Source organism: Apiospora marii (assembly GCF_038362585.1).
Source record: "Apiospora marii strain CBS 49790 chromosome Unknown utg000001l_segment0_segment0, whole genome shotgun sequence".
NCBI lineage: Eukaryota > Fungi > Ascomycota > Sordariomycetes > Amphisphaeriales > Apiosporaceae > Apiospora > Apiospora marii.
Window position 1 is genome coordinate 304073 of NW_027117372.1, and position 25652 is coordinate 329724.

General features: G+C 55.3%; 8 protein-coding genes across 8 annotated transcripts; 3 read left to right on the top strand and 5 right to left on the bottom strand.

The window, feature by feature from the left end:
* Window positions 1-4974: 4974 nt before the first annotated feature.
* PG985_000098 (uncharacterized protein) lies at window positions 4975-5437 on the top strand (the record flags this gene model as incomplete). Its single annotated transcript, XM_066819867.1, has 2 exons — window positions 4975-5044; window positions 5163-5437. 2 exons carry the CDS (start codon window positions 4975-4977, stop codon window positions 5435-5437), a joined length of 345 nt encoding a protein of 114 aa, XP_066690746.1.
* Window positions 5438-6063: 626 nt separating this feature from the next.
* On the bottom strand, window positions 6064-6720 carry PG985_000099 (uncharacterized protein; the record flags this gene model as incomplete). Its single annotated transcript, XM_066819868.1, has 2 exons — window positions 6064-6362; window positions 6480-6720. The coding sequence occupies 2 exons, from the start codon at window positions 6718-6720 to the stop codon at window positions 6064-6066; spliced, it is 540 nt and encodes a 179-aa protein (XP_066690747.1).
* A 140-nt stretch (window positions 6721-6860) lies between these two features.
* On the top strand, window positions 6861-8861 carry PG985_000100 (uncharacterized protein; the record flags this gene model as incomplete). The annotated part of the gene is made up of 2 exons (XM_066819869.1): window positions 6861-8541; window positions 8614-8861. The coding sequence occupies 2 exons, from the start codon at window positions 6861-6863 to the stop codon at window positions 8859-8861; spliced, it is 1929 nt and encodes a 642-aa protein (XP_066690748.1).
* Window positions 8862-9886: 1025 nt separating this feature from the next.
* Window positions 9887-11347, top strand: PG985_000101 (uncharacterized protein; the record flags this gene model as incomplete). Its single annotated transcript, XM_066819870.1, has 1 exon — window positions 9887-11347. The coding sequence occupies one exon, from the start codon at window positions 9887-9889 to the stop codon at window positions 11345-11347; it is 1461 nt and encodes a 486-aa protein (XP_066690749.1).
* A 294-nt stretch (window positions 11348-11641) lies between these two features.
* PG985_000102 (uncharacterized protein) lies at window positions 11642-13171 on the bottom strand (the record flags this gene model as incomplete). The annotated part of the gene is made up of 2 exons (XM_066819871.1): window positions 11642-11962; window positions 12041-13171. The coding sequence occupies 2 exons, from the start codon at window positions 13169-13171 to the stop codon at window positions 11642-11644; spliced, it is 1452 nt and encodes a 483-aa protein (XP_066690750.1).
* A 2168-nt stretch (window positions 13172-15339) lies between these two features.
* On the bottom strand, window positions 15340-16749 carry PG985_000103 (uncharacterized protein; the record flags this gene model as incomplete). The annotated part of the gene is made up of 1 exon (XM_066819872.1): window positions 15340-16749. One exon carries the CDS (start codon window positions 16747-16749, stop codon window positions 15340-15342), a length of 1410 nt encoding a protein of 469 aa, XP_066690751.1.
* A 1174-nt stretch (window positions 16750-17923) lies between these two features.
* On the bottom strand, window positions 17924-20486 carry PG985_000104 (serine/threonine protein kinase; the record flags this gene model as incomplete). Its single annotated transcript, XM_066819873.1, has 4 exons — window positions 17924-19227; window positions 19275-19441; window positions 19525-19841; window positions 19899-20486. 4 exons carry the CDS (start codon window positions 20484-20486, stop codon window positions 17924-17926), a joined length of 2376 nt encoding a protein of 791 aa, XP_066690752.1.
* A 694-nt stretch (window positions 20487-21180) lies between these two features.
* On the bottom strand, window positions 21181-22852 carry PG985_000105 (uncharacterized protein; the record flags this gene model as incomplete). The annotated part of the gene is made up of 3 exons (XM_066819874.1): window positions 21181-21426; window positions 21463-21672; window positions 21737-22852. 3 exons carry the CDS (start codon window positions 22850-22852, stop codon window positions 21181-21183), a joined length of 1572 nt encoding a protein of 523 aa, XP_066690753.1.
* Window positions 22853-25652: the final 2800 nt, after the last annotated feature.

A 25652-nucleotide genomic window follows, 5' to 3' on the forward strand; every position in this document is an offset into this window, starting at 1 on the left:
GGATGCCAAAGCATCCACGTCGTGGCTCGATGACGAGTTGTCGGGGTTCGGGTTTTGGGGGCTCGGGGTCGCAATTGTCGCAGTCGTTTTTGAGGTGAACACAATCTCTCTCCTTATGCTTGGCCCCTTTACCTCGTAACACGCGCGTCTGTCTATTCCTGATAGATGACGGGAGATTCGAAGTCCCACGTAAGGACCGTATCGTATGTTAGATGGAGCTTAGATTGTGTGTATCTTCCAAGATGAATAATCTCCGACTCACTCTTGCGTCCATACGAACGCGGCATCTGGGCTCGGTCCGTGGGGAGGGGGGGCTGTCGGGTGGGAGGGGAAAGACGGGGCGTACTGGAGAATAAGGGGCTTAGTAGTAATACGTAAGTACTTAACTTAAGGTAGGCCTCAGACAGGCACACCGGTGCTGCGGTTACGGCCACGTTAGCTGGGCAGGGGTAATGGTCAGCAGAAGCACTGCCCCCCACGTGGGTGCGAATCTCGGCTCGAGGTCTAGGTCTCTTTATCTAGGGCCTTATCTCGTAAGGATCAAATTGATTTCCTTGAGCTTGTCTTCTCTTATATCTTTGGGTTGCATCTCACGTTTCGAGGAATGGTGAGTTGGGTGCCATCACACACGTAGGGATCACCGAAATCCAGACTTCGCAGCGATAGTCCCCCCTGCTTGTTCGTCTTCGGCCTCTTTCCCGATGGAGCTCGATCGGGATTACTAGCTGGTCGCTTGTTTCCGGTTTCCAATCATCTTCCTTTGCTCGATGTTCCGGTGTGACGTTATCAAAGTCGTTGGCATTCATAGCTTCACTTCAGGTGCTGAAATACTCGAGCTTTTTGCCTTGGGTAACAATACACCCCATCCGTCTCGCGGTGCTCAGCACTTCGGCTTGCTTGTTCTTTCCATTCATGAAGTAGACAGTTTGGCGGAAGGTGTCAAGCTTCCTGTCTAGGGCGATGTTAGTCTTTGGGCTCTTTGCTATCCCGAGGATGAAACATACATTTTGCGCCAGAACATCCGTTGACGTGGCCAGCTAGCCATCCCCATCCCATTCATCGTAAATCCCCACTTCACGCCCTATGCGTACGGCGTGAAAAGGTATGGCTTGTGGTTGCTCGAGCAAAAGTGGGATACTGGAAGTAAAAAAGGTAGGAGAGAAGCGATCTTGTACCTTGCATGTGCTATGGAAAACGTCAAAAACAAGTATCGAGGTGTATGCCGCGAGCTCACATAGACGGTAGCTCTTGTAAATCGTGCTGGGCCTTGATAGTTCAGTGGTCGCCCAGACTTACTTTGTATAGCTCCCTAGACACTTTATACTCTAGAAGCGCTCCATTATTATAAGCACTCTGATTCAGGCCTCCCAAGACCGCTGCGCGTATGGCCGACTATGCGATGCAATCCATCCGTCCGACGTATCAATTCCAGGGTCACTTGTCACATATCTGAGGTCACAGGTGTCACCGGCAAAAGCCCACGAAAGACATCGCCGACCATGGCAGTATTGACACGCTCGAGGTCTTGAAGTGGGAACTCGCTGTTCCGGGCTGCCTGGTGGAAGCCGGATGCATCGTCGGGATCAATGCCCGCGATCACAGCGATCACAGCCGTTGTCCACCAGAGCCACCGTTTGTTATTCAAGAAGCTACCGCACCCCCTCCTAGACCGACTTGGACGCCATGTCTGCTGAGTATTCATCTACCCATATCCCTCGCAGCGGTAGCCCCCAATTGAGGCCATCCACCCCTATGCCTTTGTCCAACCCAACTTGTTGCTCCCCGCTCGCATCTTACTGGTGCGCTGCTATGGCGGAACCGCATCGCGCCGAGTTGGAAAGGTTGGAAAAGACCGTGGACAAACTAGAGCAACGAGTCAGTAAACTTAACACTGGCTTTCGCAAGAAGGATTCACCGCCATGTAGACCCCCCACTGCTCCCTCGAACCTGTTTTGCATCCGATACATCCTCAAGACAAGCAAAGACATCAAAATTGCCCAGCACACCAAAAAGTGCCGGGCAACGGACTTGTTCTCAAGTTCGCAGGGCAGGGGTACCCGCTCAGTGAAATCAAAGTAGTCTCTGTCCAACAGCACACCTTGTGCATCGACCTTTGTTCGAAGGAGGCCGAGGGCACGTTACGCTCCCCACGCTATGCTGCTCGGGTCAGTCAGTACCTTTTTCGACTTCTCACCAGGGTGCTATGTGGTACCGGAGGATCACTGGGTTAAGCTCGTTATCAAAAGGAAAGACAGCATTAACGAACTCTCCGACCCTGAGTCGAGGCTGGAAGACTGGTCATCAGAAGCTAATGTGAAGATTGACAAGACCTACAAAAGAGATGGATTTCTGTATTTATTGCAGAATCATAAACCAGTGTCGCCCATTCAAGCTCACCCCCCTGCTATCATCCCTGCTAGCTTCTCAAGCTAATACAGCGGAGTCTGTAAGGAGTGCAGGGAGTGCACTTTACACGATATACGCTATGCCGTTATTCTTCAGAAGTCTCAAGATTGGACTGGGCCTTTTCGCCTGTTTCGGTGGCCTATGAGCTCAGCCCCTTAATGGGCTCAGGGGGTTTGTTCTTGAAACTACGCTTCCCTAACACAAAAGGCCGATCTCCCCCCGGGGAAATGACACGACCAACTCAATACAACGCTGCCCATGAAGCCAACAATCCCCGAAGCAAGCGCAAGACATCATGTCTAAACCAACCTCCAGGAGCGAACGACCTAATACTCGAGTCCTCCGTTAGAGACGAGCAAGGATCATCAACACGATCAGCAGCCACCCACTTCCCACTGCCACCCGACCGCGTCCTGAATCCGCGCGCAGTCGAGGCACAGGAGGTCGGCCAGATGCTGGTAGAGATGAGAGTCGAGTTCGACGGGCTCTTTACTGGGATAGAGCAGAGCCGGATCGTAGTCCCAGACTCACGCGGACTCCGACAGCGAGGCGGACCAAGAGGCCGAGGTAAACGCCACAGTGAGGTTCATCAACAGTCGGGCCGCGTTCGAATGCGACGTCGGGGGAGAAGTTCCCCGAACTTACTACAGAAAGATGAAGGTGGGCAGCCTCACCCCGCTCAACGCCAGCCGAGATCTCATCAAAAACGCCTTTGGCAGCAATCTTTGTTATGCCTGCATCATTCTAACATCGGGATGGAGCAATACGCTCATCATGGAAGAAGGCCTAGAAGACATAAGACGTCAAGTAAAGAAGGAACATGCTAACATATCTGAAGCCAAATGGGCCTCAGACGAGTGGCGAGTGACCTGCATGTCAAACTCGATCAAGTGCATGATGTCTTAGCATTATTCAAGAAATATTTTCCTTCCCTCCAACGACAGACGACAAGAACCATCTACGATACCGTCTCGAGTTATGGCCGTAGAAGTCCGTCCAAACATGTCAGTAGTTGCCTGTGAGCACTGCAGGCTCGAAGTCATGAGCCTAAGATTGTCATCTTGCCCGTGGTGTCATCACCCTAAGTGTTCGTACAGAGCCAATCTGCAGTATTGCGCTGGTGGCGGAAGGCCATCGGACGACCCGCCAACCGAGACGATCCACGCCTACCGTCTCCTCCTCGCCGCCTGCGAAGCCCATCGAAGTTGAACCGACGTGGGTAAGCCCGTCTGCTCCTCGCCGCGACGGTGAATCTTATATCGCTTTCCGTTGTGGAAGCAGGCCATCTGGGTAGACTGGAAACGGATAAGGGAGCCTGAGGGTGACAGACAGAGCCCATATATCGAGGTGCTTGGTTGAGGCAAAACGGCAGGCGGTTCATGGTGGCGGCACCACAAGAGACCCGGGCGGATACCCATGGGCTGGGTCTATTCAAAGGAGAAGGAAGACCCGAGAGGCATTTGCGGGGACAGCAGCACCGTCGAGCAACCTCGATGGCAACCTCGAAGCTGGAGACTGCCAAGCCTGGACCTTTCGAGCTATCTTTCCCACCTTCTGGAAATGCAGAGGACGATCAGGATAGGACCTGTTCGAGCATGAGGTGTTAGAGAGCGTCACCTGACAATCGACCGGAGAGGATCAGTGGCGCCGGTAGTCTTGGCGGTTGAGCCTTAGCTCACCGTCAACTAGCCCAGTCACCTGTCACGCATGACCAACAAACATCATTGAGACGAATGCAACAGAAGCCGAGTTAGTAGAGCCCGAGACCCTGTCATATGTAGGGTGGCATTATCGGACAGTGAAGGGCAGGTATGCCAGGTGGTCAGCGGTGACGAGCCATTGTCAGAGAGCAAAGTGCATCACGAAGTTTATGCACCTGGATATAGCATCTAATAAGGCCTTCAATCATAAAGAGACTCCCCAAGACATGTGCCATGAGGACAGATAAGCAGATACTCAACTTGTTGTCGTGGTCGGTTCATTCGCTTGGGGTCTAGCTTGCAAGGAAAGCACAGGCGGTGGCAAAGCAGGATGTTGGCGGGCAAAGAGCCAATCCAACGAGCAACTGCAGTTATATGCCGAGAACGTACGACAGGAACATGGGGGGCTCAGCTCGGGCAACTAGGTAACCATTGGAAGGTCATGGATTGACAAGCTGTCACCCCTGCATAATCGGTTACTTAAGGCAAGGTCCTGCGCAAGCGTTGAAGTTGGGCGTAATCACCGATGGTTTGATTGGTCGGGGTTCAGCGGAGCCCCCGCTAGCGACCAATCAGAGGCGAGGTAATTGGCATGACACTGAGCACCCCAGCCAACAGTGATGTAAGTGGTACTTTCCATATCCAGTAATCGCCTGGCAAGACGTACATAAAAGCAGCCATTCCCCAACCAGAGAGGGAGTTCCAGAAGAGCCCAACAATCACAAGATCAATCTTACAGCTTCACCACTTCACTTCCTCAGGCAAACACTCTCCTACATTCTGTTTCTTGGAGACCATTCCGCATCTCGCCAAAACTACAACCACCACTCTCTCACCACCAACCCCCAAACTCCAACAACACTTCACAATGGCCACCGAAGTCGCCCAAGCCTCTTCCAACTGCTGCGGCAAGTCCGCCGGCGGAGAATGCGTCTGTGGTAAGTCTTTCCAGAAGCAGAACAATCAATCGGCATTCGCTGCCATCTGCCTACCTATCTGCCCACCTAGATGCCTTGTCTAGAGGAAGAGAAGCTAACACGATGTCCTCCTACACAGCCAAGCAAGCCAAGTGCTCCTGCGGCAAGCAGCAGGCCCTCAACTGCACCTGCGACAAGGCCGCTTCGGAGAACAAGGTCGACGGCGCCCGCTGCTCCTGCCACGCTAGACCCGCCGGCCAGTGCAATTGCGACCGCTCTGCCACCGAGAACGCCCCCGTGGCCGGCTCCGCCTGCGCCTGCGGTTCTCGTCCCGCCGACGCCTGCACCTGCGAGAAGTCCGCCACTGCCGGCGCTGCCAACCCCAACGAGACCGACTTCACCACCAAGAAATAAACGGCTCGGACCAACGGCTCGGACCAAGTGCGAACGTTACATTGGGGGGCGCGGCACTGCGCACCCATGGGATGAATGCACGCGCATGGGAGCAAAACACAAACAGACATGAGAAATGGAAAATGGAAAGAAAGCATTTGTCACGCGGCGTTAGGGACAGGGATTGAGAATTGATACCAGTGGCTAGAGGGGCATTTGGTCGGCGTTTCTTTGGATCCGGGTCCTATTGAGGGAACCCGCAAACAACAGATTTAATAAATTGATCCGTGTTTTGACGGCTACAACCAACACTACTTTATGCTGTGATCATGTGTGATGGCCACAGCTCTATGCTACTTGCGATGGAATTCAGAGTGGCCGAAACAGAGGCAGTGTGATGCAACCAGAGGGAGGCGGCAGGCATAGTGGCCCAACGATTGTCAGTCGCCAGCCAACCGCCAATTCTCAGTTGCGGTTGCTGAAGTCTACTATCAGTGTCGAACAATCAATCATTTGGGTTTTCTATTCATTTCTGAATCTCCAATCAGCAATCGCATCCAATCACCATCAAAAGCCGATACGTGATGCGATTGAAGCGTGATAGGGGTGTCGCGTCACTCTCTCCGACTGCACGTGGTAGCATACGGTCAATGTCGCGCCATGTTTTTCCCATCGTATCGCATGGCGTGTTGGTGATGTAAGTAGAGGGTTCTGCCGTTGAACTTTTTCCCGCCGGCAGCAGCAGGATGTGGTAGGCGGTCAGAGCTTGTGTGGGGGCGGCCGTTCTGCTTAGGGGAAGAATTGGGGCGGCGCTGGCTCAGGAGACCAGCTAATCGGAGCGCCGAGGGATTGTCACCCTCTCCACCCAAGGCCTGAACCATGCCTAAACTGACCTGATTCACGTCGATAAACCCACTGGGGCCCTGGTCTCCAGGCCAGTGCACGCCTGTTGATTCGGAGCTAGACGTTCCTCGTACCCAGCTTACCCTTGCATCCGGCAGCACCTTGCAACGAAAATTATTAACTGAGGCGCGACTTTTACTGCATTGCACACACCACACACCAACCACACCCAACCCAACACCCATCCGTCCCATTGAAGAAAATATTCCAACCTCTTTTTCCTCAATTCCACCTGTCTTTGTCACCTCATCTTCCAATTGTTCTTTCTGACGAACAACATTTGCGAACCTCCCAAAGGCCAACTCGAGGTCAACAATCAAGCGACCATCGTACGAGGACTGCCTGACGTAAGACTCGAAAGTTTCTGAGCGCGACGCATCAACACCCTTTTGCGCCATCATCATCAGTCATCTACCACAACTTTCGCACCATCGCGCCCGGCGCGTCAACAGCCCCATCCAAACACCATCCTCATCTCCAGAGTAGGTGGCTTCACCGCTGTCTATTTCCTCCCCCTTTTCCCTATACCAGATACCACACAATGCCTCCCAGGAGAGCCGCCGCCACAGCAAAGGCCGCTGCGCCTGCTGCCGCGCCGAAGCCTGCTGCAAAGGTCGCGTCCAAAGCTGGCGTGACAAAGAAGACCGCTGCTCCCAAGACCGCCGCGTCGAAACGCGCTTCTGCCCCACCCGCAGACGAGTCCGAAAGTGACGCGTCCGAAGTCGAAGATGAAAAGGTAGCCGAAGACAAAGATGAGGACGAGGACGACGAGGAAGAAGAAGAAGAAGAAGCACCTGCCCCAGCTCCCAAGGCCAAGCGCGCCGCCCCCAAGAAAGCCGCTGCTCCCAAGAAGCCGGTCAAGGCAGCGGCTGCTACGAATGGCGACAAGAAGCCCAGCGCCGCGAAAGCCAAGACTGCCGCCAAGCCTGCTGCTGCTGCGAAGGCTGCTGCCCCCAAAGCCAACGGTACCAAGCGCAAGGTCGAGGAGTCTGCAGAGGAAGAGAGCAGCGAAGAGGAGCCCAAGGAGGAACAAAGGCCCAAGAAGAAGGTCAAGCAGGATGCCGCCCCTAAGAAGGTCGCCGCTCCTAAGAAGGAGAAGCCCGTCACCCTCCTCAAGCGCAACGCCGTCCTCAACCACGCCCCGACTGCTAAGCTGGACGTCTTCGTTTTTGGCGAAGGCTCCTCTGGCGAGCTGGGTCTGGGCAGCAAGAAGTTTGAGGGCAAGAAGCCCATCGATGTCAAGAGACCCCGTATCAACCACCAGCTCGATGCTGACAAGGTCGGCGTTGTCGCGCTGGCTTGTGGTGGCATGCACGCCGTCGCACTGACACACGACAACCGCATCCTGACCTGGGGCCAGAACGACGACCACGCCCTTGGCCGTGACACCAACTGGGAGGGAGGCACTCGCGACATTGACGATGAGGAGTCCGACGACGAAGACGACGAAGACAGCGGCATGAACCCCCACGAAAGTACTCCCGGCGAGGTCAACATGTCCGTACTTCACCCGGACGCCAAGATCACGGCCGTTGCTGCCTGCGATTCTGCCTCCTTCATCTTGACCGATGATGGCTACGTGTATGCATGGGGAACCTTCCGAGGCACTGACGGCGTCATCGGCTTCACCGACAACATCCGCATCCAGCCCACGCCTGCCCTGATCCCGGAAGTGAAGAACATTACCAAGCTGGCTGCTGGCGCGAACCACGTCCTGGCCATGGACAAGGACGGAAAGGTGTTCACCTGGGGTGCCGGCGGCCAGTTCCAACTCGGACGCCGCACCATTGCGAGACGCGGACACCACGCCGAGGCCGGTCTCAAGCCGGAGCCCTGTGGCAAGTTCACCAAGAAGCACCACGCCGTCGATGTCTCGGCCGGATCCTATCACAGTTTCTACATTGACAACAACGGTCAAGTGTGGGGCTGGGGTCTCAACAACTTCTCCCAGACTGGTCTTGGCGACCGGGCGGGCGACTCGGACGCCATGATCGAGCGCCCTACCATGGTCAAGAGCCTCGAGGACAAGAACGTCAAGCAGGTCTCGGCTGGTGTGCACCACTCCATCGCCTGCACCACGGACGGCAAGGTGCTCACTTGGGGCCGTATCGATGGCCATCAGACCGGTCTCCCGACGGGCTCCTTCACCGAGGACAATGCCATCTTCGATGAAGAGGAGAACGGCAAGCCCAGAATTCTCAAGGAGCCCACCGTACTCCCAGGTAAGTCTAGTAGTCTCTATCCCGGCAACGCATTTCCCCCCAAGACCACATCGCTAACCCTACCTGTTCCAGACCTTGATGCCACGTTCGTCGCCGCCGGTACCGACAACAACTTTGCGATAAGTAGAGCCGGCCAGGTCTACTCCTGGGGCTTCTCCACCAACTACCAGACTGGCCAAGGAACTCTGGACGATATCGAGGAGCCTACCCCCATCGACAACACGGCGGTCCGTGGAAGGAAGGTCAACTGGGCGGGTGCCGGTGGTCAGTACTCGATCGTGACGGCGCCTCATGATGACAAGGCTGTCAACGGCAACTAAGTCATTTGCCACTGGGCGAAAGCCACACTGGCCGCACGCTCTACTACGGTTGTTGTTTCTGTACAAGCCCTGCCTGTACAGCTCATTGTCCTGTTCCGCCCTCGTCATTTCTTTGGCGGGAAAATGGTTGCCTCTTTGGTCTCGTCCAGTCACAGGAACATCAAGAGGGGTTGGATGGATCATCTGCACGATGATGTCGTTTCGTCGCAGGAGGCTAGATAGGGCTTCTTTTACCAATCTCCCATGCCAGTACGTATTATAGGAAGGTTTTAGCGGACAAGGCGGGGTACCAAAAACGTCGACGATCTTGATTTTGGTTGTTGCAGGAGCGAAACATATTGGTTGTAATATTATCTGCATTTTCCCACTGCCTGCCAATTGTGCAATTGCATCTGGTTGCTTCATAGTCCCAATGATTGATTGGTGGTGACCTTTACTCTGGGCTGGCTTATCGTTTAGCGGGATCGACTGGAGGGTTTCGCGGACTTTTCCCGACCCCACGCCGACGCGAGCGCACTCATGGGACGACTTGACGACTACAGATACACAACATGTAAGGTTCAGTCTTTCAGCTTTTCATAGGGGATCGACCTTCTGATCGAGTTTTTGCCGGAGCCCAAGTCGAGAGTCTACATGTAAGCGGTGTTGCAGCGCATGATCTGCCTGAACTGGACGGGATACTACCCAGCGGCAGTTGGAGATTACACAGGCCCCAGATACGCCATTTTCGCCGTCCGAACTGTCACTATCATCGACGCCGTCACCGCGGATTTGGGTGGAGGACCTGGCAACGAGTTGCGACGGGGTCTTTTTGAGGTCAACGGGGTGGCGCCCCCGCGATGGATGTGTAGATAGTTAGGTATATAGTCTATACTTTACCAATTCCGGACACGAAGTAGGTGACAGAAGTCTGTCATGTAAATGAAGTCAGTACATGCATGCACGCTCAGCATTCCCTAATTACCGGAAACCACAATCAGTCGACTAATCCATCAATCCATCAATCAATCAATCCCACCGCCGCCATGCCCATCAACAACAGGAACCCTGAGCTCAGGCAGCCGCAGCGGCGGTGGTTGAGACGGCTGGCGGCAGCGGCGGCGGCGGCGATGGCGACGATGGCGACGACGATGGCCCACGCCTGCCCCCACCACCTCTTCGCCGCCTCTCTAGGACAGCCCCCGCGCCTCTACTCCCTCGTCTTCGACGACGCGACGGGGGCGGCGGCGGTGGCGGCCCGCCTGCCCGCCGACGCGGCGCACGCCCGCATCGCCCTCGACGCCGGCCGGGGGAACGTCTATGGGGTCTCGCTCGACAAGGCGGCTGTCGCGAGCTACGAGGTGGTTGTCGCTAACAGCACCAACGCGACTACCAACGGCAATAAGGAGGGGGAGGGGGTGCGAGAAGGAGGGGTTGAGACGACGACAAACGTAACCCTCGCCTTCCGCACCAGCGTCGCCGCGGCGGGGGCCTGTTTGAATCGGACGGCGGCGTTCGTGCTGCCGCACCCGCGGTTCGGGCGGGTGTACGCGGCGTCGTGGCCGGGGCCGGGGGCGTGCGCGATGGCGCTGTCGACGACGGGCGCAGCTGACGGTGACGGGAAAGGGGGCGGAGGAGGGGTTCTGGAGGAGGTGGTGCAGTCCTGGCGGTACGACGAGAAATACACCTCGGGCGGGATCGCGGGGCTGGCGCTGGATCAGGAGGGGATGACGATCTACTCGGCGGATTTGGAGGGGGAGGCGCTGTGGGCGCATTCGGTTTCGCCGGATGGGACTGGGAGGGTGGTGGGGTTGAGGGGGCGGTTTGATTTGCTGTCGCCGCCTGAAGATCGGGATCGACGACAGAGGAAACGGGGAGTAGAAGGGCCGTCGCCGCTTTCGCCCCCTCAGGGACCGCGTCGCTTGGTCGTCCACCCCAACGGCCGCGTGCTGTACGTCGTCCTGGCGGCCGCCAACGCCGTGGCGGCGTACAGCCTGGACGAGGCGACGCGGTTGCCGCTCGCCGAGATCTCGCGGCACTCGCTGCTGCCCTCGGAGGGGGCCGATCCGGCCGCGTACCGGGGCGCGGAGGTGGTGCTGTCGATGCCGTCTTCTTCTTCTTCCTCCGAGGGCGACGAGGAGGCCATGATGCCGAAGTATCTTTGGGCGGCGGCTGCTGCTGCGACGGAGAAGGAGGAGGGGGATCCGCAGGCAGGCGGGGGGTTTATCACCGTGTTCGGGCTGAAGGGCGAGACGGGCGAGATCCGGGAGCGGCCCCTGGCTCGGGTGGCCACGGGGGCGCGGACGAATGCCATTGCGCCGGCGCCGTGGTCGGAGGATTGGGCGGCGGTGGCGGATGTGGGGACGGGGTTTGTCGAGATGTGGCGCATCGAGGGGGGTGAGAGTGATGATGATAACACGACGACGACGGCCGCGACGGCGAGGAGTGTGGCGCGCGTGGATATGCCGGGGGAGGGGTGCTGCGGGAATGTGATATGGTATGACTAAGGGGCTCATTTGTTGGATTGGGACTCGGTCGATGGGGGGTTGTTATGATGTCCCAGACAGGATGCACTTGAACATACAATACGGACGGTCTTGATGGGTATAGGTATAGGATGATCCAAATCTGTCGTTATCAATCTGTTATACCGCGTATCAAGTCATAATACTACATGTCCTTCGTTTCTACATACAAGGTGCACCGTCCGTCCCATCGTTGCCTCATCATCAATGGAAAACCTGTCTCCCATTTCTCACCCTGCCTCATCATCCCCTCGAATCCATCCGACCATCGCCCGCCTATCGCACATGCCACTCCCGCATCCCCACCGACTGCCCGCGCGTCCTTACGGGCGGCGGCGGCGGCGGCACGAAGGCCTGGGTGCCGGAGCGCTCGCGGTCGCCGAAGAAGGCGCGCACGTCGGCGACGAGCAGGTCGGGCGCGTCGAGCGCCGCGAAGTGCCCGCCCCGGTCGTGGCGCGCGCAGCTCACCACGTTGCCCGTCCGCTTGGCCCAGTCCAGCGGGGTGCGGTACCCGAGGTCCAGCGGGAACTGCGAGATGGCGATGGGCTGCGTGGCGAAGGGCATGGCGTGGACGCCTTTGGTGGAGATGACGCCGTCCTGAATTCCCCAAGAGTTAGTTCTAGTTCCAGAGGAGAGAAGTAGGGGTCAGAGAAAAAAGAGAGAGAGAGAGTCTACCTTGCGGCCGTTCTTGTACAGGCTAAAGGCGGCGTAGGGGCCCGGGATCCAGTGCATCATGGTCCAGGTGATGAGGCGCTCGGGCGCGAAGAGGGCCTCGGGGTCGGCGCAGACGGCGGCGCAGGCGTCGTAGATCCACATGGCGAGCCCGACGGGGCTGTCGGTGAGCCCGGCGGCGAGCTTGAGGGGCTTGGTCTGCTGGATCTGGCCGTAGGACCAGCCGACGTCGGCGAAGCGGCCGAGGCGGGCCATGACGAAGTCCTCGTCCTCGGTCGTCTCGTGGCGGGCGCGGCGCTCCTGGTCCTCGGGCGTCGGCGGCACGACCCAGAAGTTGGAGTGGGCGGCGACGACGCGGTCGGGGAAGTCGAGGCACAGGAAGTGGCCGATGAAGCTGCCGGCGTCGCCGCCCTGCCACACGTAGCGGTCGTAGCCCAGCCGCCGCATCAGCGCCGCGAAGGCCGCCGCCGTCTGCCGGTAGCCCATGCCCGCCTTGCGCGGCGCGGGGGAAAAGCCGTAGCCCGGGATCGAGGGCGCCACGACGTGGAAGGCCGGCTCGTCGGCGCTCTCGGGGTTGGTCAGGGGCTCCAGGAGGTGCTCCACCTCCAGAAACGAGCCGGGCCAGCCGTGCAGGAACAGGAGCGGGATGGCGTCGGGCCGGGCGGACCGCTTGTGCACGAAGTGCAGCGGGATGGGGTCGGCGTAGTCGGTGCCGGGCGTCTTGACCAGGGTCGTGTACTGCGGCAGCCGGCTGTTCAGGTCCTGCTCGACGGCGCGCCAGTCGTAGCCGGCGGCCCAGTACTGCGCGACCCGCTCGACGAGGCGGCGCGGCGGGCCGTCGGTGGAATCGACCGGCAGACCCTCGTCGTCGACCAGGTCGTCGACGTAGCGCGTCAGCGACGCCTTGAGCTTGGTCGTCGTCAGGAAGGGCTCGTGCACGTCAATCGTGAACCGGGACACGGCCTCGCTGAAGCTGGCCTTGAACTTGAGCTTGAGGTCCATGTGCGTCAGCACCAGCCCGCCCAGCCCCATGTCCTCCTGCTCGGCCTGTTGATGCTGCTGGGCCTGCTGCTGCTGGGCCGCGGGCGGGCTTGTGCCCTTCTTGGGGGATGTCGGCGCCGACATCGATATCATGATGGATGTGAATATCTGTGTTGTGGCGGTGATGAGATATGTAGGTTGCGGTGTGTGTGAGGGGAGGGGTAGTGAGGGTAAGGACTTAAGCTTTGCTAAGGGGCAACACCAGATATGTGTGCGTGTGCTGCAAGTAGTGTCGACTTGAGTTGGTAATCGGGCAGCCCCACTTTCCTCAGACAGGATAAGTCGGGAAAAAAAAAGGGGGCGGTCGGGGGGGCGCAATCCAAGCACAATCGTATGTTAAACCGGGGCTATAGCCCACCGCAATTGTTGGACCTGCAGCTGCCAACACAGCGGCTCCGCCGATACGCCGCAGAGGCCGCCTGTGCCCGCGATCCGTTTTCCCGCGTTTTCAGGTCGGCCTGCAGAAGAGAGAGGTTTGGTTTGGGTCGTCGGGATTTTCATGTGACGATCCATTGGCGTAAGGGTGCCTAACGATGACTCTTTGTACCACGTGCCGCATCTTATTGGTATGCGACGGCAGTGCGAAGCACGATATGTTGCCTATTTGGGATCAAGTACGGGTGCCATGTCGCAATGCAATGGGCCCAGGGTCATGCCCGATGACGCCTGCTATCAAGCCGAAAAATAAAATCCCAAGCGATACGGATAAGCAAAAGATAGCAAAGAACTTCAATCCATAGTGACATCTTGAACCATACATAGGGACCACGGGCATCTCGGTGAGGTCTAGAACGCCCGTCACCTTGGACTCGCCTTGCGCATTTTCTCGGTGTGGTTTCGCGCAAGGGCCCCCGAGTGGAGATTTGGGGAGCAGGGTCCACGTAGTGCATGATCATGTTAGCGGCTAATCGCACCAATCAATCGGGAAATGGGCACCAAACGCTATCGGCTGTGCTGGTGCGTGTCCACAATATCGTCAGCTAGATGACGATTTGAGCGTGGGCCTGAGCGTGGCGGTCAGCGAGAAAGCAGATTTTGCATGATTATCCGACAGCTCCCAAATCCCTCTTCTCTCTGGTCTAGGAATATTTGTTGCGAAATCAGTTGTGAAATTTCCGTATCTTCACAGAGACATTATATGGCGTCAAACGGATCAGCCCCAACTTTCGGAACATTGAGTAATGAAATGATGACATGAAGTCAAAATAAGCATGCGACTCGGTTAAGTGGACCCCGGGCCCCGGAACCCGGGGCTGCGGCAGCTAGTGGGCGCGGACCCTTGTGCGAACATGTCAGCTGCACAACGTGTGGTACACACATAGCGACTGCAGCTTGGTACTGGAGATGGACTCAACATGGGACGAGGTAGCTGGAGGATGGTGACTTATCTGTAATGCGATGGCTTAAACTGCACTCAGACCGTGTGTATGTGGATAGCATCCCAAACAGACCACAGCACTCCAAGCAATCCCCTGCGTTGCAGACGTACACACCATATTCTTGACGTACCTAACCATTTAATGCATGCGTATGTGCGTATACTCGAGCATCCTTGCAATATGATCTGCCCCTTAGATTGCATCCACTCTTTCCCCCATCGCCTTGCCCGCCCTATATTGCCCCAGGGAGAACCACCATAGGAAGCGCTAATGGTGCCCCAAGTGGTACGATCGCATTAGTCAGGATGTTCCTTATGATTGGCCGTTTGGTACTTTTGCATGACAGATGTCAGAACTAGCCGCGCAGAGGGGATCCAGACCGACGGGACGAGCGGGGCCAGTCGCAATCAAGCGTGTAGCAGCAGCACCAGGAAATATTTGGGCTTTTGGGTTACTATGGGCCGTGGTCGAAGGATGAGTTTTGTAGTCATCGGTTGAGTCGTCTCAGTTGGGGACTTATCTAACAGTCGCCATTGTGGACATCTAGTCGCATCCATACCAATCTCGTTTCAAGTTGTCTCGCAACAGCAAGGCAAGATAGTATCAACAACCCATTCATGTCTACACTCGCTCACCAAAGCTAAACCGGATACCCTTTTTAACAAAGACCTCCCACTAGACACCACCAAGCGGGTGAGTCAATGAGTCTTCGGATGTAATAGTCCACGAGTTGCCAACACCCAGGGAAAGTTGGAGAGTCGGCTGGACGACAGTCTCTTTTCTACAACTCCAGATCCGTCAACCGGACTTCTAAAAAGCTATCGTCAGAAATAATCTCAAACGTAATCTGCTTGTCGCTTACTCTAATGCCCCGAAATCCAACTAACCTTCGTACCGAGCCCTGATCCCGTCTTCAATCTCCGAGACCAGGGTCCCGTCATGGATCCTCCGGTAGCTTCTCCTCATCTGTTCCGCAATCTGGCCCCCTCGTACCCATCTGGTAAACATCCACACCCCCACGGGGTTCCATAAACGTCGAGATGCCAACCCCTCGACCCGATCTTTCGGCAGCACGAACAAGTACCGTACCATGACCGCGTCCGCCGACGAATTTCCTTCCTCTATCCGGCGGCCCGGCGGCGGTCCCGCCACCTCGACGCCAAACAGGACGGCGACGTCCCTGTACCGACTGTTGCGCCAGCCGCGGCAAGTCTGCGGGTTGTTGGTGAGCAGACCGGGGCGGCTACCGGGCGCAACTTGGGCCCGGTAGGAGATGAACCAGGCCGAGTAGGCGGGCTCGCTGGAATAGTAGACCGCGTCGCCGTGGAGGCCGTCGCAGAGGATGCGGAGCAGGTTGTGCGGCGGCGTGCCGTGGAACGCGGCAATGCCGCCGCCGCCTTCGTATCGGGTGCCCCGTAGCCGAGCCTGGAACCTGGCCTGCCGCGCCTCGTGGGTGTTCAGCAAGAGGAAGCTGCCGGGGCCCGGCATATTGGGCACGGCGGCGGACGCGGGGGTGGGGACCAACATCCCCTCAAACACGACGCTAATCCAGGTCAGGACCAGTTCGCGCTCGGCACGTCCGGCGCCGGAACCGAGCAGCTGGCTCACAGTGACCCCGGGCTCCATCGGCGGCAGGGAGTCGAGTGCCGCTCGCATCCGGACGGGGTCGAGTGGATAGGGGCCCGGGGAGAGTTGCGGGCCGGGGCACGTTCTGTCCAGCTCCGCCATGGCCAGCGTGCAGAGCAAGTCAAGGACCGACGGGTCGCGGATCAATGGCGACAATCTCACCGCCCAAGGCACCGATTTCCATGCCATCCGGCACTCATCAGAGCACGGCGCCGGTCTTGAAACCCGGCAACGTAGGCGTCGGCGACAGCTTGGGTTTACGCAATGGCTGGTGCTGGACTCGGAGGCGGAGGTCACCAGCTCTACCAGCTTCGCGTATTGGGTGTCGTACGGCACCCGCCACCAGCCGTACGGGCTGGTATTGAGTAGTCTCTGTACCTCCTGTTCTACCAGGTGCACCAGGAAATTGGAGTCGAGGCCCTGGGCCTCCCAAGGCGTTCCGGACGTGCAGTCATGGCGCCACCGGTTGAGCCAACCCGCCCGGGAAAGGAGATGAACGCAAAACAGTGCCTTGGACCACGCACCACCAAAGGCTCTGGGACAGCGGGTACACCGTCCCTTGCGCAGTCGGACATGGATTGCCAGGGCACCGTCTGGAATGCCCAGGGCAACACGCTGTAGGTTCGGTATGAGATCCAATGGGATGACGAAGTCGCTTACGGCCATATTTTCAGACTGCTGGAGGTGTTCGAACGCCGCGGTACTGAATGGGCTTGAGTAGCCCCCCGAAGAGCAGTGCGCTGGGTGAGAGCGATCATTTGAGGCTGGACCAGACACTAAGCCAGGAGTAGTCTCCTGGTCTACATGATGCGGCCGGTAGTAATTCATCTTATCTGAAATGGGTGGCAGTTGTTATATTTTTAGTTTGGTTGTGTCAATATCTGAGACTTGCATAAACAAGTTTAGGTGAGTATTCAAAGTCCAACATCGATGCTTAGGTAGCCCCTCTCTGTTAAATACACAGACCCCATCCTGGTCTTCAAGGGTTTCGACAACGGTGTGGAGCAATTTCGAGTTGTGAGAAGGTTCCAGTTCGTTCAATCAGATCTATTTGAGACAAAGCCAGATTTACAGATACTGCTACAATCACTATCGGGGCTCCTAATTCATTCTAGAAGGAGTGCTGCTGCAACTATGATAGTTTCATACATAATTATATGCACCTGTCGGTCGGCCCATCATTAGGTAATGAGAGGCCGTGATATAGATCCCAAATGATAAAATGCATGATCCATGAATTAGTCTCTCTAGTTGCTTCTTGGTAAAGGTGGTTCCTCGTCTCAACTCATAGAGCCCACTGGAATTATTCCTCTCTATTAAACGAGCATGTCTATCTATAAGCAAGAGTAAAGGAACTACACCAAGGTTGCCAAGGATGCCCTGTATTAGGGGTATAAAGGCATCTTCGACAACACCCTCAACCGCCTTGAATGATATAATATAATGAAAGCGCAGAGAGAAATGGAAGCAAGAAGACAAAAGGTCATTACAACACCGTGATGTACGGTAAAGCCTCCACGGGCGTCTCGGTGAGGTTTGAACTAACTTCGACCGAAGCCTAGTCTCGACAATGGTCTTGCTTTGGTGGTCCTCGACATTCGCCTCGCCATGTTGCTTGACACGTCCACTGTATTCACCGGCGATGGCCCGGGTGGGGTCTTAGTAGTCTTCATGCGAGCGTCTTGGTGGTCGTAGTGGCGGCTGATTGCCCCAATCAGCATATGGGGCACGTTATCGTCGTGCTTGCGCGTATCGACAATATCGCTAGATGATGACAATTGTTAGCGAGACTCAACGGACGCGGTCAGGGTGTGGGGGTTCAACGACGCATGACGACGTACTATTGCTGCATGCCGTCCAGCTTTGGGAGCTCGTCGTCCAGCCATCGCAGGCGTTGGGCGCCAACAGAATCGTGACCGAACCGTATGAACTGGAGTGTGATGAACGCCCGGTTCCTGGAGCTCTCGATGAGATGCCGCACGAGAGTCTTGATGGGAAACTCCACACCACCTCCCGGCAAAGTTGATGGTTCCCATACACCGTCTGTCATGACGTACACGCTCGTTTCCTTCGTGCTTTCCCCCACACGGGTGAGGATCTGACCCATCTTGGCCTCCATGTTGGTGCCATTCATTGTGTTAGACTTCTCGAAATGACTTCGGATCTTGGCCACCATGTGATTTGGTCCAGCTCTGAGCAGATTTGGTCCGTTTTTGAATAGGCGAGGCCTATCTTTGATGAAGTTGGTGGGGTTGGAAGTAAAGACCATCTCCACCCGATCCGGGTCCACCTTGGTAGCCAGCGCGATTAGGGCGCGGCATGTCTGGTAGAGATGGTCCTTGTGCTCGCGCATAGATAAGGAGTCATCTATCACGAACAACTGGTCTCGATTCTTCAGCTCATTCAGAACCCCATCCATACCTAGAAGCGTCTCCTTCTCTCTACCATCTAGCCAAGTATTGACAGCCAGGATGCTATGCAGAGGAAGTTCCGGACCCTTGTCGGAAGTAACAGCAGGCTGTTGTACGTGGTTATCCGGTGTTTCTTTGATATCTTGGGCTTCCGGAGACTGGCTAATAGCTGTATTGCTCTCATCTTGATTGTCGGGGATTTCGCTTGGGGCATCATCCGTTTCGGTCTCCATTATAGGATTAGCACTGACGGGTTCGCGCGGTCGGCCATTTGGGGCGGTGAGCCAGTCAGACTGAGTGGTCTGAAGTGGCGGGGGTGGTGTAGGAAGCAGTTTGGTAATCTCGTTCCGAAAAAACTGGCCGAGAGGCATGGCATCCAGTCTGTTCTCCACCTGCACCAACATGTAGTCTTCTGTGAGTCTTTTGACCAGCGGTGTGATGTTGTCCAACTTCAAGAGAAGCCCTAAAGACTCCTGCAGCATTTCATCCACGCAGCTGAGTCGCTTCACTCCGTTGTGGAAGGAGGCTTCGAAGCCACTTCCCCGAAAGCCAGGAAGGGCACTGGTTTCTTGCTTCCGGCGTGCTTCAAATGCCTCGATGCCCTCGTTTCCTCCAGAAAGCCATACAATGACCTCGGCGAATACAGCGCCAAGAGACCAAACATCGCTCTTCAGAGGGACTGTGAAGACTTCACCCTCGTTTCTCGCCTGTATCCTCGAAGCCTCCGGTGCACCTGGATTAGAGTTAGAAGAATACGTTTGGCATTCAGGCTTTACGTACAGTATGTTCGGCCACCGTCATGATTCTGCCTCCCGTCGCTGTTCGGGGACATAACTTGTAGGTTGGTACTCGTATCGAAATCGGTTAGCTTTAGGTCAAAGTCGTATACTTGATCTCCTGATTTCGGGAAAACCAGAATGTTCTCGAGCTTAATGTCACGATGCGCACTATTTGTATTATGAAATGTCAACATCAGTACCAGGTTCTGTAATCATCAAATCTCTACTAAAAGGTTAGAAGGCGCGCTCACCAGCTAATGGCACGTGATCCACGTGTCAAGTTGTGCAAATGGACCAATGCATTGAGGAGGTTGATCATGCTATCCCAGAGCTGGCGCAACTCCTGGCGGCTCTTCGGGCGCCTCGTCTTCCCCAGGAAGTTTCTAAGGCTGCCACCGGATGCTAGCTCAAGGACGACCACGCATTTCTGGTTTTGTTTGAAAGAGCCCAAGCATTGGACGATGACGTCTGAGGAGCTGGGCGGAAGCACTTCAAACAAGCTGGCCTCATTCTCGAAAGCAGCGCTGTCTTCATGGTAGTGCTGGAACACCTTGAAAGCGACCGTTTTCTACCAAATTGGTCAATTCAATTGATCAAACCCAGTGCGCGAACAAAAGATACATACATTTTCAAAGTCACAGCATGATGCATCAATGCGAACTTTGGATACTATAGTCTTGTAATAGTCGGCGGGTGGCGTCAGGCAGTCCTCGAACGTTATGGGCAGGATACACCGGGAATCCAGAGACCGCTTCAGCATTTTCCTGCCCCTTTCGAACAAGAGGGGCCAGAACTTCCAGTGGTGATCATTGAATGAGCAAATCATCTCTTGCGCTGCGATATCCTCCTTTGCAAGTGAGGGTATCAGCTCGTAGACCGATGATATGTGATCATCTGCGATGCTCTGTTCGATAAACCATATGATGAAATGAGGGAGTCCGATGTAAACAAGGCATGACCAGATCCGGAGGTAGGCTTGGCAAATCCTGAACTGGTCTGCAGCAATGGGTGCTGTGTGACTCGAATCGAGAACATATTGCATACGGTCGCAATCTTCCCAGTACCTGACAAGGGTGTCGTGACTCACATAAGGAGATTGCTTGCCGTCAATATCGACGCCTGTTTTTTGATTGTTGCTCACATATTCAACAAAGGCCTCGTTCCAGATCTTAGGAAGATTTGGTGCGGGAAGGGGCGAAGTGTCAGAACCCATCCTGGCAAATGATGATGCCAAGATGGACGAGGGGCAGATCCTTTGTCGCACGTTGCACCGAGCCGGTGGGATGTATTCGCCGCTTGGGCCCTGACCAGAGACTCGAGACCTGGTGTTTGATAGAATGCAATTGCCGAGAACAAGAAAACTCTGATGTGGTACGATGTGCAACAACAAACGGGATGGTGCAGCATTGCCGATCTTTATGAACCCCTCAAGTGTGCAACGGGTAATCGAACCATAGGTGCCAGGCCAGTCCGCGACCGTCAAATACAAAAGGTCATATTTGTGACGAACCTGTGGGGTTTAACGACGGCGGTGCCTAGTAAAGCGTGGCAGTGCAGTAAACTGTGCGTAATTACAGATCCTCATACTCTACGCAGTTCTGCGCGAGCCTGAGACTGTCTGCCTGGCGAGTTTTCATGATCCTGAGGATTGAAGATGCCAATTGGCGAAGTAGATCAAGGCTACCAGCAAGGCGATGAGCTAGTTGGGGGCAGTGCCCCGCCCAGGAGCGCTGTGCCTGATGGTGAGCCTGAGTGGGAGTGCGCCCAAGTGGAATTACTGCGCTTCGCCTGATGCAAGTAAGACTGCAGGCAATATTGGCTGGGGCTGTGTGGGTGGGCGGTGTGTTCTTTCTCTCTCTCCCTCAATAAGTTCTCCAGGACATCCAACCAAAGGAAGGTACAGCCGGCTATTCTACCAGGGGCTTTTCTGGAACCCCGCCGCCCGCCATCGTCCCAGTCTCCTCATCATTCTGCAGCATGCGACTTGCTCGCCTCCTGCCACATTTGTATACAACAACCCAGACCAAGAAAGTAACAACCATGGCCGTCACTGTGATTACAATGAATAAGTTGAAAACTCCACCGTTGAGTTTCCAGGTAGACTCCCCTAGATCAACCGTCCCCAGCTCGAATACACCGCTTTGAAGGAGACTCTGCATTGGTGGTGGGGTTAGATGACGATTTCTTACAAACCTTTGGAAACATGGCGCCACGAGGTGCCTTACAGCAAAGAAGGTCCCTGGCAAAAACAGGAGAGTCACGATCGTGATGACGTGCATCGAGCCCGTGTCCTTTTCCGTCTTCCCCGCGATCTTTTCCATCCTCAAGGCCGAAGTGTGGGCGCTCTCCGCATAGATTCTGTTGACTTGCAGGCTGCGGTATTGGAGGATGCCATCGTACTACAGGGGCTGATTAGTCCCCGGTCGGGTCCATCGTCTGGGGCTGGCGATTGAGTGGACTTACAAGGGTCTTGCCGTCCTTGGCGAGCTTCTCCAAGCTTTCCCACTGTTTTAGCTTGCGGGCCAGGCCGGACTCCAGGCCTTCAATTCTCCGAATGAAATGCTCCACATCAGACTTGCACTCGCTCCTTATATCGCCAGGCATGTCTTGAGACTCCATGAGCTTTGCGTAGTGTGTCTTCACGTCGTGGAGAACGGTCGCATTCATTTCAACTGCGAGAAGACCCTCTTGCACAGTCTCGGCAATCTGTTGGAGCTTCTGCATGTCGTCAAAAGTGAACAGGTCCAGTTTGAGGTAGTTCTCCAGTCGTGTGGGACCACTGGAGCACTTGTCGTCTTTGGACTCCCCGAGGTGCGGCTTAGCGACACTGCGAACCGCATTCTTTATGCAATTGGAGACGGTCGGCTTGCCTTGGGAACTGACACTCGTTTCCTTTCTGCTGAAAAGACTCGAGAACTCTGTCCCGACTCTGCTCAGCAATGTTTCTGAAGCAACCGCGGTCACCTTTTTCATGCTGTCTTTGCGGAGCACCTCTTGCTTGATGTCATCCGGCAACGTCTCAAAGTGCGGCTCCGTGTCGAGTTTGACAGTTTTCGCGATGTTGATGATGCCTCGTAAAGCACTTTCCACATCATTCAGATGCCAGCGGACATTCTCCTCGCATGATTCGAGAAGAAGTAGCTGCAGGCGCAATGTCGCCTTGAAGTTGGCCGGTGTACCATGCGAAGAGTTCGGTCGCATCCCCGAATCCTTGTCCCCAAATGCACTCCGGATATGCTTCTTGGTTTCTTCGTTCCCTTTGACGGTCATCCACAGTGCTCGTCCATTCATCACGTCAAAGGAATGGTATACGGCCAATTGGCGTACGGTCCATTGTGAACTGAGGGTGCGGGACTCTGCCTTCTCTACCACTCGCAACAGATACGACATTCGTATCTCACTGCCTGAGCGACCAAGAGAGGGTATGGCGATCTTCCGATCAGAAGGCAGCGAAAAGGTATCTTCCGCCTGAAACCCAGTGAGACTGACATCCTTGGCCTCGGGCGTTCTGCCGAAGGTGAAGATGTAGTCCAGTGAAGACTCCGGGATCTGCAGGTAAGAGAACAGATAGGTGAACATGGCCACCGAGCAGTCTAATGGATCTCTAGAGGAGGATGACTCGAGCGATCTTTGTCACTGTCAGCCGCCACATCCCATCTTAGGTGATGCAGACCACGCCGCCTTACATGTATCGAAACCTCGCATCGTTCACACCCTGCTGCAAGTGTTCTGCCAGCTCTGACTGATTCTTCACAAAGATCGACTCAGTATCTATTCCAGTTAGTCTATATGATACCCGCGTCTAGCGTAGCGTTATCGAATTACCTTGTTTACCGTCCCGCAGCTCGAGGAATCCAAGATAGGGGTCCGTTTTGTCATCGAACAGCCCGGCTTTCGTCGCATTGTCGTTAAGTCTTTCCTGCCAATCCTTGACCCGATGATTTGGGCTGACTTTGCGAAGCAGGTTTTCTGGATAGTAGATGTAACGAGCGCAACTATCGCGGAAAAGGTCATTGCTATCCGTCTCCATGGCAATTGTGGTTCCTGTCTGATTCGGGATGGTCAGCTGCCTTCTTCAACCTCACCTGGGAATTGTTAGATTTATTTATATCAGCTTCATCCAGCCCTTTAGAGCCTCGTCGTATTCTAAGATTCGTATCTCCCTCAAGTACACTCGGTGTTCTTTGACCTGAGACGGTGTGGCTGGGATGGAGGGTGCCGGTCTGTCAAACTGTAACCCTGAAGGGCGAAAAGGGCGAAAGCAGGCTCAATCAATAACACGCACAAAGAAGGGTTTCACCACAAGGTTGGCAGGTTGGGGGCAGTGTGCAGGAAACAGGAATGTAAAATCAGGTCCACTTCCTACCCAAAGATTCAATTCAAAACATTGTCGTGTCAGGCGTATCGTCGTCATTCATCGAATCAAAAGATTGAACGCCAAACCAGCCTTTCGCCCGAGTTGTGTGCCTCCAGAAGTGCCTTGCCAAAAGAAATGCCTCGTACGTTCCAATGAGCGAAGATTACCGGTCAGTACGGGTTGATTGCAGGCACTGCCCCACCACGTCAAGCCCCCGCAACGCACCCCGGAGACTTAGCCAGCTAGCTGAGCCCCCCCAAGAGCAATTTGTCCAGCTTCTTCGTAAAGTACATCGCTCAATGAGCTCTTCTTTGTTTATTGCGCAGACTCAGGATTGCGTCCAATTCGCCCTACATTAGAGCTTAGCTGGTTGCGCTGTTCAATGTACTTGCTGCGTACCTGCGTGAGCTTTCGCTCTAGGTAGAAGGAGTAGAGGTTCCCAGATGTCTGTGGAAGTCATCATCAGTCAGAAAATCGTCCTGAATCCACAGGCGAGGCCTTTCCTCTCTCCTAGTCAATCTGAGTCAAGGCTGTCTAGCTTACTTCGACGTGGATGCTATTGTCACTGAACGTGGTCCGCAGCCAATTCTCCACCGCCTCGGGGCGTAGCCTGTAAGCAGGCACAGAATTCAAATGGGTTCTGGCCATACTTTAGGCAATCCAAGCTTGAATCTGTTGGATTTACTGCTTGATGGGATAGTACTTTCGACGATGCGAAACACAAAACAGAAACAACACAAGTATTCACCGATCTGATTTGTGATGAATGAGGCATAGAAACCGGGCGAAAAACGATTCAGCATAAATACACATCCCTTGCATACAGATTTTGACAGCGATTTGTCCCGCATTGCGTGCATCAGCACCAGCCTGCCGGAGTAAGGCCCCCAAATTCCCCTTCCAGGTAGGTGGGCATAGCCCGACTCCCCGAAAAATGCGGCTCAAGAGCCCCCTCTTACACCCCTCTTCCCCATCATGCCACCCGATTCGGCCATAGGCACTCTGATCCCCAGACCCACTGCCACGGGCCGCTGACGATGCAACCTCTACAGCCCTACAGACCGGTCAGACCCCTCCCCAATTGGTAGCTTTGGTTACAATGCACTGCAGAATGGCGGTGATTCTCCATGCATTGTATTATCGATTGATCCAATCGCGTCCCCTTCTTCGCGGCAGGCTGTGGATTGATGTAACATAAGACGTGGGCGTATTGCAGCAAGCGATAGGGCTGGGTCTTGCGAACCAATTACCCGCTCCAGTTGCAGTTGGTGGCGGCGGAATCTCACCCACGATGGACCCGACGTGCATGTGTTCGTCGATATCTGGCCGCCCTGGCAAGTGGTGGGGGGGGGGGGACGGATCCGAGGCGTTATAGCTACCTATCGCATCAACATCCTGCCAGCTCAACTTCCAGAGTTCTCACCGGTTCCCTAGCGGCGTTTTCGATGGCAGGCTTGATCAACCTTGGCATCGCCAGCCTGATCAGGCTGTTATCGATGCTTCGCTTAAGGCAGGACCTTTTGCCCGGCAGATTCGACTAGAGTATAACACGAAAGTCCCTATAGCGATCTGGGGCCACTCGACCGCCCCCGACGGATGCCAACAAGATACCAACCACGACCTGCCACGATGAGAAAGCCGAAACATGGTAAGCACTACCCTGCAGCATGGCGTAGCTGATTTACACGTTCCATCGACTTCCCCAAAGCCAAATGGTTTCTTTTTAGCAAGTAGGCCTGTTGGCACAGCCCGCAACCATTTAAATGAGGTTCACCGATAACGGTACGAACCACCTTACGTCAAACTGAGAGTGTTTAAACATTCAATACCAATGAGCAACGCGAAGCTGTTAAGCACGAAGACAGGGGCTCAAATCCAAGGCACCATGGATGCATGTCGTAGGTTTAGCCTCTTGCCCCTTTCCAATATTCCGCTACGAAAAGATTGATGTAGAAAGGAAAATGGTATTTGACGACCAGCAAGAAAACTATTCTTCCTTTTCCAACGCGTTCTCTGTCTTGT